This window comes from Corylus avellana, chromosome ca2 (genome assembly GCF_901000735.1).
Source record: "Corylus avellana chromosome ca2, CavTom2PMs-1.0".
In the NCBI taxonomy this organism is placed as follows: domain Eukaryota; kingdom Viridiplantae; phylum Streptophyta; class Magnoliopsida; order Fagales; family Betulaceae; genus Corylus; species Corylus avellana.
Window position 1 is genome coordinate 50,795,438 of NC_081542.1, and position 12,257 is coordinate 50,807,694.

The following is a 12,257-nucleotide window of genomic DNA, read 5'->3' on the forward strand; positions in this document are numbered from 1 at the left end:
TGTAAGTATACATATCCACAATCACCCCCTTTTAGAACCGAGCGTCCTCGCTAGTGACCCTCATGGGATTAGCCCATTCTTGGCGTCCCAATGAGTGCCCGCTAGTGACCTTCATGGACTTGTGCACGCCTAGGTATGGAGATGTGGATGTGCTTATACGTATACTTACATCATTCATGACAACAACGCGTTTTAAAGCCGTGATGGTCATGAATTAAGCGTGCTTCTGCGAGAGTAGTATCAAGATATGTGACCTCCCGGGAAGTCTGGTTCGGGCAAGCCAAAAGCAGACAATATTGTGTGTCAATGGGGTGGAGTGTTACAAATAGTATCAGAGCCATTACCCAGCCTAAGATAGGAGGAGCGTGCACAAGCCTATGAGGGGGTCGCTAGTGGGCACTCGTTGGGATGTCAAGAATGGGCTAATCCCATGAGGGTGGCAAATAGGGACGTTGGGTCCTAAGAGGGGTGATTGTGACGTCCCACATCGCCTGCGTATGGAGATGAGGATGTGCTTATATGTATACTTACACACTTAATGATAACAACGCGTTTTAAAGCCGTGATGATCATGATCCCATTAGAACTCCGTAGTTAGGCGTGTTTCTGCAAGAGTAGTACTAGGATGGATGACCTTCTGGGAAGTCTGATTTGGGAGAACTAAAAGCAGACAATATTGTGTATCATTGGAGTAAAGTGTTACCATTTTCAAGGGGCTTCTTCTAGTCATGACTTAAGAGTGCTAGCAATCGATTACATTTGGTAATAAACATAGTTTCTCACATGTCGAGCAAAGAAATTTAACTACACATGTCTCTTCCCGTAATATGAATCAGTAAATTTTTTTTCCTATGTACACGCAAACTATATTGATGACAACGTTGAGCTTGTAGTTCCAAAAAAGGGTAAATATATTTACACGTTTTTTCAGTTTACTTCCTCCGTCAGAGATTTGATTTTTAACTCAAGTTGTTCAAATTATTCATTTCAATCCTTTCACCCGAAATCGTCTAAAACTACAAACGGGATTATTACTTCTTCGTTAAATATTCTTATTGAGTAATTATACGCTGGAGTATCACAGGTGGGGGCTAGCTCTAGGCCGCGTCCAGAAAGTCAAATTTATTATTATTTTTACTTTTAAGAAACACTAGTTAAAATAATCCACCAAACAACATTTCTTTGTGAACCGAATAAACAGTACCTTTTGAAATGTAACCCACACCAAAAAATACTTTTTAGTTGGTGTTAACTTCTAGTTCTAGGGACTTGGTATAGAAAAGTTACTTTGTGGCCTCTAATAAATAACTTGCCACGTTAGATTGAAATACCAAAACACTTTTAAGCTTAAAACATCCAATCACACCAAACCGGACAAAGTTTTCTTCAATCAGAAAGTTCCAACTCTTCGATGCTGGCCTTGCAAAGTCTTGAGGCTTGACAAAGATCTCCAATTTATTACAACCAATTACAACATGCAGCATTAGCTGTATGATATCTTTAATGACTGAGCATTGGTTTCCATCAATCCCAACTTCGCAGAAGGCTTCTCAGAATGAGATTCTCATAATGTTCCCTGCAACTTTTTTCTAAAGACCTACTTTTACTCCAAAAGGGAGAAAAGGGATTTGATGGTTAAGAACAGTAAAACCAACGAAAGCTATTAAAAGATAAAAAACTAAGTCTTCGTTAGGGCCATCCCGCTGGGAGGGGAGGGGGAGGGCAAGGAGGATGGATATTGGGTTGTTAATCGTCACAGGTATTCGGAACTTTCCCAAAATTCTATACGCTATTACTTGGTTTCACTATGCCCTGAAGCTTCCACCCACCAGGTCCTGCCAACGCAAATGCCTGTGTATGACAAACAAACTATACAACTTAGAGGATTTTTTACACCCACTGCACATGGGTAACGCCCCTGTTACTGGAATAGTTAACTCATTGAACTGTCAGTCATACAAATTCATTTGACATAAAAGACATAAACTGATACAAAAACAACTATCTTAAAAATATATTCATCCAAGAAAAGAAGCCGAACCTCTTCCCAAGATTTCCCAGTAGCTTCAAGCAAAGCAGCATTACATGTTTTCAATTCTACAGAGGCACCTGTTAACGTTGAAGCCGCCTCCTCCCATCCTCTATTATGTCCCATACACCTGTATAATTACTAAATAATCAAACATCAAACTTAAGTTCTTAATAGGCATTACGTAGCATGAGACATTTGAGATTTGTCAGATTTGGTGTTTGTAAGCTTGATAGCATTGTTTTTTTTTTTTTTTCAAGAGATATGCTTGATAGCATTGTTAACTTACTTATTGACAGATGCATGTGGTTCATAACAAGGTCGATAAGAATAAACATAAAAAAGCCAAAGACCATATTTATGTGAAAAATGTTATTTTACATTCTGCGGTTTTTCTCCCAGCATACTCAGATGCGGCATGCTCAATTCACCCTTAAATTTTTTTCGTTTTTAATTAAGATTAATCTTAAGGTGGATTGAGCATGGCACATTAGCAGAGTATATTGGATCACATAATGCAAAATAGCATTTCTTTATTTCTGAACATGTTACAATCTTCAATTCCCCCCACCACAAAAAAAAAAAAAAAAAAAAAAAAAAAAAAGAAAAAAGAAAAAAGATCATAGCATATACTAAAATTATCCAATTATCCAAAAGCATATCATAAAAAGAGAATTCAGGAAGAAAGCCACCTATGGTTCACCTTTTGAAATCCCAAAACCTACATGGAAAGAGTCTCACTTATTATATTAATCCAGCCTATACAATGGAGCCATGACCAAAAATATAAAAAGAGTGAGGCTACCATGAGCAGGGACAAAACCAAGATTTTGATCTAGGGGGTTGGGTATAATTCTATAATAATTCAAGTACTAATAAAATATGTAGACAATAAAATGTACTTCCATAGATAATTCAATAGATATATTATTATAAAAATGATTAATTCTGGTACACTTTCATTTTTACAAAGTGCATATGAGATAGTAAAGAGGATGGTTGTAATTTCACAGATACTTAACTGTCCAAACAATTCTTCAAAAAGCTAATGGCATCTAGGCCAGGAAATAGGCTACATCTACAAAATTAGTGTTAATGAAAAGAAAAATTACAAAATATATAAGCCTTAAGCTGACCTGAGAACAAACCTTACGAAGGTAGTGATTTTGTTTTTTGTTTTTTTCTAAAATGAAGCCATGATTTCGTCCATAAAGAAAAAAAAAATGAAGTGATCATGATTCTATGGTTTGTTGAGAGAAATGAAAAGTAATAAAAAAAAAATGATGACAGTGGCCATGATTATATGGTTTATGAGTAAATGTTCAAGTTTCAATTTTACTATAGACAATATTCAGCATAAATAATTCTATGAAATTTAAATGAATTGAAGAATATTGTTTATTTTTTTCCCATTTTTTATTTTTTGCATGTTAATAGGCAATTACCAATAATATAATAAAAGCATTCCAATCTTCGTTTCCAATGAAGCCAAGGAAACAAAATATATATTTTTTTTTATAACGAGAAACCCCTCCAAGGCAGGGCCACTTTGTATACCCACCCCTATTAGGTACCTCGGACCCGTGTAAAGCGCCATCTCCACATGGATCAGGTGATACTCCGACATTGCCGGCAGGCTGGCCCTAATGAATTGTTTACACCCAAAGGGATTCGATCAAGGAAACAAAATCTTAAAAAACACTGACATGACAATTCCAGACATTTATTTATTTATTATTTAAATCTTTGGGTTCTTTTAATTTTTTTTTGGATGGGGGTCCCTCGCCCTGGCCCTGGTGGTTCCGTCTCTGACCATGAGGGTCATGTCTGTGCACATGCCATGCCATTGGGTTAAGTATCATTACACAACTTAGTGACAAATCAGCTCAAAGTTTGTTAAGATATTTATGATAATTCTCCAGTCAAAGGGGATGGTTTGTCTGCCAAAGACGTCAAAAGACAAAGAGACATCAACTTTGCACAGCTCAGTCTGTTCCATCAAATTTTGGTTATGGGATCCTTATATAATTCTCTATCTAATAGTCGGAAGCACAAATTAGCATTTGGGCTAAATTTATCTATGATAGAGAGGTCATGGAGCTCATTATAAAGAGAGCTCAATATAGCTTTTTCCCATATATAAACTTGAATAGACTCACTAGGTCGGTATGATTGCTACAGTAATCAGAGTGAAATGATTCTAAACATGGTACAGAAATAAAGGAATGATTTTATTTCCCTGGGCTGTCCAATATTTCTAAATATAAATAATGAAGAAGCTGATATAGTCAGCAGAACTCACATTACCGTAAGTATCTCATCCTTTGAATGTTTACAGATAACATGCTGAAGATGGTCAGCAGTTTGCCCATCCATTGCTGCGATGGAATAAAAGCTTGAAATAAAACACACCTCAGCTTCCAGAAAGTCTCGGACTTGTTCCTGCATTATCTTAAGCGTTTCCCTTGTTCGCACTGCATCACTGCACCGCATCACTGAGTAAGAATTTCAAAACTCGAAAAATCGAACTCCAAAGAGCCATTTTTATAGCAATGTCAGAGAAGCACTGTAGGGAATGAGGAAATCCTAACCTAGAGAGAATGAGTTCAGGGATCCAACCCAACTGTTGGAGCTTTTGAGAAACTATGACAGCATCAGCTTGTCCAGCTTTACTCAGAGGGCGGTCATGATCTATGAAGAGAAGAGAAAATCTTCGAAAGAGCAGTACAGTTGATTGTAATCTTGAAATATCAAAGAACTACAAACTTATAAATTGTGAAAATTATAAATGAAAAATGCCTAAAAGAAAAATTTGAAAGAATACTCGAGACGATTCTTATCCAGAGTCTTGAAAGGGGAAAAAAAACATAGTAAGTTTGTGACTGAACTTGACCTGGTCATAAAACAAGTGTTAATCATGTGGCTCAAACTCTCCTTCTTCAACAAGTAAAGTTAAACACATGAAATATTTAATTAAAATGGAATAAACTGAGTTTAAACTCAAAACCGCTTCTCTATACCGTATTAAATCAAACACTGTTCTAATTTTTTTTTGGAATGAGTGGTGATTTAATGGTATCAAAGCTCATAGGAAAGTCCTCCAACAATATATGTAGGGAAATGGATTGATTCGGGATTCCCATATATAGTAAGTTTGTGACTGAACTTGACCTCGTCATAAAACAAGTGTTAAATTGACGGTTGTTCTAAAAGCGCTTAAATTTATAGAAAATGATAAATTTAATCGTTATCACGCGGCTAAAAAAAGGGTTGTTCAAGAAGCTGAAATATTTAATTAAAATAGGACCATATTAAATCAATGACTTTCCTCAAAAAAATTTGGGATAAGTAGCGATTTAATGCTGTCAAAGCTTATAGGAAAGTCCTCCAGCAATACAGCATGCAAGGAAATGGTTCGGGAATCCAAGGCTGGCATGCTTTTGCAAGAAACTTGTTACCACTTAGAATGCTATTATTATGAATAATAATAGAGGCATGCACCTACCTCGCAGTGAAGGGTATTCCCAGGAACTCTCTGCGTGTCGAAGCAGAATGAGGCGACGAGCAATCGAGTCCGACTCTGAAGGAGCTTGGCCTTCCACCGTCTCGATTATTAGAGATGATCGAGCGGCCAAACGGAAACAGCTAGGGTTTCTTCTTCTTCCACCACGGATTGAATTTGAGGTCTTCGGCCGCCAAATGGGATTAGCTGAAACTTGAGTTCTGGAAGTGGGTTCTATCGTCATTTTACACACAGTTGCCGCATTCATACTGATACTGGTGCAATGCAAGTGATACAACAGTTATCCTGCTTTTCCTCCTTAATTGGGAGCTCACAAGTCACAGCTCTGTACTGTAATAAAGACTCTTACTGAAATTGTCTTTGTCGTTGCGCTTGCCAGTGCGGCCCTTGCGTTTGTCGTTTGGGCCAACCCGTGGGATGTCTTTGGGCCAACGCTTTTTTGGACTTCCATAATCTTAACAACGTCACATGACAATCACGTGAACTGATTCGGACAAGATAGTTGTCGTTATGCTTACAAATTCACCATCCACTCATGTCGATCACCAAGTTACCAACACCACACAAGAGAAGCAGAAAAAGTTTTCTTCTAAACTCAATCTCATTCTATTAAATTGGTATCTACTTTATAATAACACGCGATTAATACTTTGGTGTGACATAAGATCCAGGAGAGTAGACTTGACCCCCAACATGCAGAAATTTCTTAGGACTTCAAAAATTGTTGGGGATTCAAAGGAATTCTAAGTGATTCTAGTCCCCTGGCAATACCCTTTCTTTTAAATCCCTTCTCAAAGAAATTTCCTTCTGGAACAGCACCTTTACACATGCCCAATTCCTTGGTTGAGCTGGAGATACGAGGACTTGGGATCACTTCTTGTTTTTGTAGACATGAACTTGAGCTGTTGTTGTTAGGACTTGGTGTCTGTTTCTGATCTCGAGAAATTGTCAGTGAAGTTCTCATATACCAAAGCTTTCTCCTGTAAGAATGTTCCTTTCCTTTCCTGCAAACCAGACTCTTTACGCTCGCAATGATAAGATATAGTTGATGATGAAGTTTTGCGACCCTCATCAAGCCCTCTTTGCTGCTCACTATACAATATATTTTCTAGCATTGCATCAACTTCCTCCACTGTGTCAGTGTGGAAACTCCTATTGCGCGTCATACCCTTATAACTACAACAAGATTTATCTTCTTCAATCCCATCAGAAATCTCCAGGGCAAGGAAGGACACCTCATGCTCTGCAAAGCAATGACAACTAGTGAGATCAACGTCAATGGACTCCACTACTTTTGGTTTTGCCACTCTTTTATCTAGAATTGCCATCAAATTCCTCGTGTTAACAGTCTCAGTATTAGGTTCAGAACATGTGTTGGACTTGAAGTCCTGAGACTGGAGTTTGTTGGTCACCGTGTTAGCAGTGCAAACAAGAGCAAGGTAGTGATCGTTGCCTTTACCGTACATGTTTTGTTCGTCTATCAAAGGAATAACATTGTGGTCCTCTGCAAACTTTGATTTTCCCTTCATGAAAACTGATTGATCTGGTCACGAATTTTGAAGAAATGCACCCTATTTTAAAAGGCTGAAACCTGAATATAGCTGCACAACAGAGTCGTGGGAAACATAGATGCAGAAAAGAATGATTCAGTGATCAGGCATGCTTGAAAAAGTGGAAAACAGGAGACGTAAATGGCAGTTTTGAATTTGCAAACAAGTTCTATTAAGTAAATTTTCTAAGGGACATGGAATCTGGTAAATAAACTTTCCTGTTTAACGCTGGGAAACAAGATCTGTTAACGTCTACAAACACGTGCAATGGAAGGGGAAGATGAACATTGCTATTGCTATGAAAGTGTCAAGATCTCACTAATTAATTCTTCTGTAGAGAAATTGATGCCAGACCCCAAATGAAATCCTAAACCAACGTGCAAGTGAAAGGGAACTGAGAAGCCTCTACAAAGGTGTACACTGCCCCAAAAATATAGAAATGAGGGACGAGATTTTGTTGGATTTTTCAGCTATTCTGCACTTGTTAGTTAAAAAGAACTCATTTATGGCAAAAGAGAACTCATGTGTGCCATAAATGCGAATTTTTTCTTTTCTTAGAACAGATCGAACAAGGGAACTTCAAAGATTTAAGGTTTTAAAAGGGAATCAAAGATGATCCATCATCCTAGTGGAGGGTAATGGTTCTATCTAAACAGAACAAGTAGAACCTTCAAGATTAAATCGAGACTCATGTGATTGGCTCCCCGTCAGTATTGTCTTGGTACTGCTTTTCTTGGAATTGTTTTTCTTCTCGTAGATTTAAAATTGGCAAGGTAATGCTCAATGCTCGATGCAGTGGGAAACAACCTTGACCTAAAACCCAGATTTCAAGGGGAATATAAATTTCTCAGAACCTAAAGTGCGCAAAACAAAGTGACCAAGATAGGAAAAACTGTGAAGATAGATAAAAGTACTAGGGGGCCAGGGGCAATACGTAGATATGACCCACATACCTGTTGAATAGATGGAAAACTCTGTTGTTAATAAGTGGGTTTAAATTCCAAATCTGAAATTGTACAAGTAAATGAGATTTCAAACTTATTATTGTATAGCTGATTTTGCTCTTGCTCACCTTCAACCCGCGCTCGAACAAGTCTAACACCAATTCACTCTTGACTGTGAAACATATGTAGACTAGTGGCTCCCGTTATGTAATGGGTGAATATATTCCAGCACTTGCAGGCAACAATGGCCTCTGCTTCGTGGTTCTGAGGCCGGAGTAGCAGGTTGGTCAAAGGAGGCCATAGGGGAACGGATGAATTAGTTATAGAAGATGGATGCCCACAAAGGACCCAGTGTTCTTACTTCGAAATGCCTCACGGCTAAAACCTAATTAATTAATTTATTAATTAAAAAATATTCATAAAAGGCTATCCTTAGCCATGAGTTTTTTTATTTTTTATTTTTTTATTTATTTTTAATTTTTTTAATTTTTTGACATGCACTATAGTAAAGGATTGGTCCCTGTGCACGTGCAAATTCATTATTATTATTATTTGAGAAAACTTCACTGAAGACCCCTGAATTTCCACCCATTTTGAAACACCCCCTTAAACTTCAAAATCTCTCAACCAACCCAACCAAAAATAAAAAATTAAGGGGACACATAGAACCCTTCCTAATTGCCACATTAAAGTTGATATCTTTATAGAACAATGTTCTAGTACCATTGGAGTTTTCTTTACAAACTGTTGGAGTAGTTACAATTTACCACTGTTCCAATAATGCATACAGAACAAAGCTGTGATTCTGTTTGAACAGTTTTCTGAATGATGACGTAAGATGGACCCCGTAAATATTCTGGTATCCGTTGGAATCACTTGGCTATAAAATAACAAGAAAAAGGATCAAAGCTGCCAGCGTTGTCCGGCGGGGGATAGCTCCGATGCCTAAGTTAGTCACTGTGTTTAAGAGAGATATAACTTTGAAAATGATATATAAGATAAAGATAATAAGGGATATTCAGTTAAGGAGAGAGAAAAAAGAAGTTACCAAAATCTGAGATGAGACCCCCTTTTTATAGGCATTGGGTTGTACCTGTTTATCCGGCACTGTGGACTTACCGAGGGTCCACGTGTAGAGTAATGTATTGGAAGAATGATGAGTGAAATATCATGCAGGTATATCTAATATTCTGAGAGTACTTCTCGGGAGTTAATGTTTATGTAAGGCTCGGTTTACTGAGCCTTCAAATCGAGCGTTGTGTGCACTGGGCTCAGGTAGGCATAAATTGGCCGAAAATATGGTGAACAATTAAAATGACCGAGCTTTAGTGATGGGCCGGCAGATCGTTTTACCGGGCCCAACACAGTTGATACATGACCCAACAATTACCCCCAATTTCCTAGTCTGACAGACTATGAAAATTTCGTATTTCTGAGAATGGGTCAGCTTTTACAAGTTCGGTATTGTTTTGGTAAAATAAGGCGTGTTGGCTCCCAAAATTCAATTTTTTTAAAATTTTGAATTTCAAAAATAAAAACGTGTAGATCAATAAACAATTTACCCTTTTTTTTTTTTTTTTTTTTTTTTTTTTCAGAACCACGTGTTGTGCTTCTTGCGGTTGAAATTTATGGCAGCCACGTGTCAACGCCTGCATGGAGAGTGAAATCAAAAGGGCGCCTTTTCGAGGAACCCTAGCCCCTAAGGCTTTAACTGCGCTACTTCGGTTTCACCTTCCGGAAGTCTTTTTAAACCATCTCCACCTTCGCTTACCCCCCATTGCCTTCCACTAAAAATCATTGTTTGTGTTCTTTTGAGCTTTTGCTGATTTTTCAAAACTGGCACTCCTTCTTTCGGACTTCTCTGCCCAATATTACTTCTTAAGAGTAGTATATTTCAAAACTTCAGTTGAGTCTGTCCCCTCAGCCGAACCTTTCGTTCATCTGAACTGCCCCGTGCTCCATTACTTAGACTTTCTTCTTCCCTCGATTGAACAATCGGTTAATCATCTTCGTCTGAGCGTTGCCCATCTTCTGATTCGGCAAGGTCTTCCTTCTATTCCTCGTCAACTAAATCCCGAATTCCAATACCTGATGAGTCGTAGAGTCGGTGCTGATCTTGGTGCGTTGGGTCCTTTACACCCAGTTACATGGGAATCAAATTTGTCAGACGATGACGAACCCGAGATTCGTCGAATCTGTCATATTCCTGATTCGGTTCAACTACGCTTTGATAATGAGGGAACCGGAACTATGGTTAATGTTGACAGAAACGAAGTCTGTGTCTACATGGAGATGTTTCGGTTTGGTTTGAGGCTGCCCTTCCCGAGGATAATACGGGAATTATTGAGTTACATTTGGATAGCTCCTCATCAACTTATGCCGAACGGTTGGAGAACCTTCTTCGCCTGTATGATCGTTTGGCCGAAAATCCTTGGGGCTGAACATCCTCTTATTGTGGTGGAGTTTCTGAAGGTATACCATTTGTCAAAAGGTCCCAGAACCGAGCACCTGTTTACCTTTCAAACTCGGAAAAAATTAAAACTTCTCACTTTCAAAAGCACTTACACCAGCAACAAAGGGTGGAAAGGTGAGTTCTTCTTTGTGCAAGGCGGCTGGGAGTTTGCGCCCTTGGAAGTAATCAGAGACTCGAGTGTGCCTCGGGAAACCATTTCCCCATCAAACCGAGGTATAAACCGAACTTAGTGTTCATATATATATATATATATATATATATATATATATATTTTTTTTCTTTTCTTTTCTTTTGCAGCAAAGCTAATCTTGATATAAATTCTCAGGTCAACAAGAACCTTCTTTAACCAGAGAAGAGGCGAGACGAGTAAGGCAGGTTTTGGAATATGCCGAACTGCATCCATTGGAGATGGATTTCGACTCCATTATGACAGAGGAAAACAAGAGGTTGTACTTGTGGACCCCCCCACCTGCAAGGTTGGTAGAAGTGGCTCCACCGAGAATACCATCTGCCGAGGTTCCAAGAAGACCGTCTGCCGAGTCTGCCGAGCCTCCGAGAAGAAGAATTGTCAGAGTGGAAGGTTCTTCTAGTGGAAAAGGCAAGAGGAAAGCCGAAGATGCTTTCCCGAAGAAATCCTCAGCTAGACCACCCATTGCTGTTAGAGTATCTCTAGCGATTGCCGATAAGCCTGAGGATTCTACTATTCCCCCTCTGAAGAAGACTAAGAAGAAAATAAAGAAAATCGAGGGTGGATCAAAGATAGGGAAGCCAGTTATCGACTTGGAGCCAGAGGAGGCCGTGGCACATTCGGGTTTTGAAGTAGCGGGGCCAATACCTGACACTCTTCTTGAAGAAGAAAGAACTAGAGTTACAAGTGGTTTGGGAACACATGGGAAAAGAGCAACTCCTGAAGTAGAAGAGCATGCTCCTCATATTAGAGCGTACTCTAAGGTTCTCAGTGGTGTTAGGGAATTCTTAGGTAAACAAGACACATCAGTCTGAGATGCCCTCCTTGCAAACCGACCTTCCCGATCGTCCTTTCATACACCAGTTAGAGCCGAGCTTCCTTCCTCTGCTGCATTTGAAGTTGAACCACTCTCTGCCGTTCCTCTTTCTTCAACTCCTACTAAGGCTGTACACTTAAGTGCTTCTGATTCCGAAGAAGAGGAACCGGTAGATATTGGTTGCATCCTTAGAGATATTGCCTCAAAGATGCCGATAATACAGCCACTTGCTATGATCCTCCTAGGGCAAACCAAAGCAGAGAGTTCATATATGCGCCCTGAGTTTGTTCATACCGAGACTGTAGCTGTTGAACCTTCAGTTGCCGAGGAGCCTGTGACTGCTGAACCCTCGATTACCGAGCCTGCTAGTGATGTGCCAGTGATTACCGAACCTATAATTGCTGAGCATGTGATTGTTGAAAAGGTGACTGATGCTTGTGAGGTTGCTGAGCAACCGGATGCCGAACCTATAGCAACCGCCAGTGAAGTTGAAGGAGCAGATTTTAACTTACCAGCTGGTGGGAAATCATCTAATCTTGGTGAGTCATCTCAGCCACCGAGAGATAACCCCCCAAATGATCCCATATAGAATCCTACCAAGATTCCACAAGCAGCTGGTCCCTCGGTAGAGCATACACTCGATCCGATCACTTGGACATTCGGGGAACCTCTTTCTCGGCTGGGTGATAATTGGTTCGGAAATCCGTTTGTTGCCTTAGCTGATTTGATCCAGG

At 39.3% G+C, this 12,257-nt stretch overlaps 1 protein-coding gene across 3 annotated transcripts; it reads right to left on the reverse strand.

Annotated features, from left to right (window-relative positions):
• Nucleotides 1-1,298: 1,298 nt before the first annotated feature.
• LOC132172404 (uncharacterized protein At3g52155, chloroplastic) lies at nt 1,299-6,078 on the reverse strand. 3 transcript variants are annotated; one of them, XM_059583898.1, is made up of 5 exons: nt 5,535-5,813; nt 4,621-4,720; nt 4,332-4,511; nt 2,042-2,159; nt 1,299-1,851 (listed from the first exon to the last, which is right to left on the reverse strand). In XM_059583898.1, exons 1-5 carry the CDS (start codon nt 5,797-5,799, stop codon nt 1,783-1,785), a joined length of 732 nt encoding a protein of 243 aa, XP_059439881.1. In that variant the 5' UTR covers nt 5,800-5,813; the 3' UTR covers nt 1,299-1,782. The 3 variants fall into 3 exon arrangements, with proteins under 3 accessions (XP_059439881.1, XP_059439882.1, XP_059439880.1); XM_059583899.1 differs by lacking the exon at nt 1,299-1,851 and having other exon boundaries at nt 2,090-2,170; XM_059583897.1 differs by lacking the exons at nt 1,299-1,851; nt 2,042-2,159 and adding an exon at nt 3,447-3,672 and having other exon boundaries at nt 4,337-4,511; nt 5,535-6,078.
• Nucleotides 6,079-12,257: the final 6,179 nt, after the last annotated feature.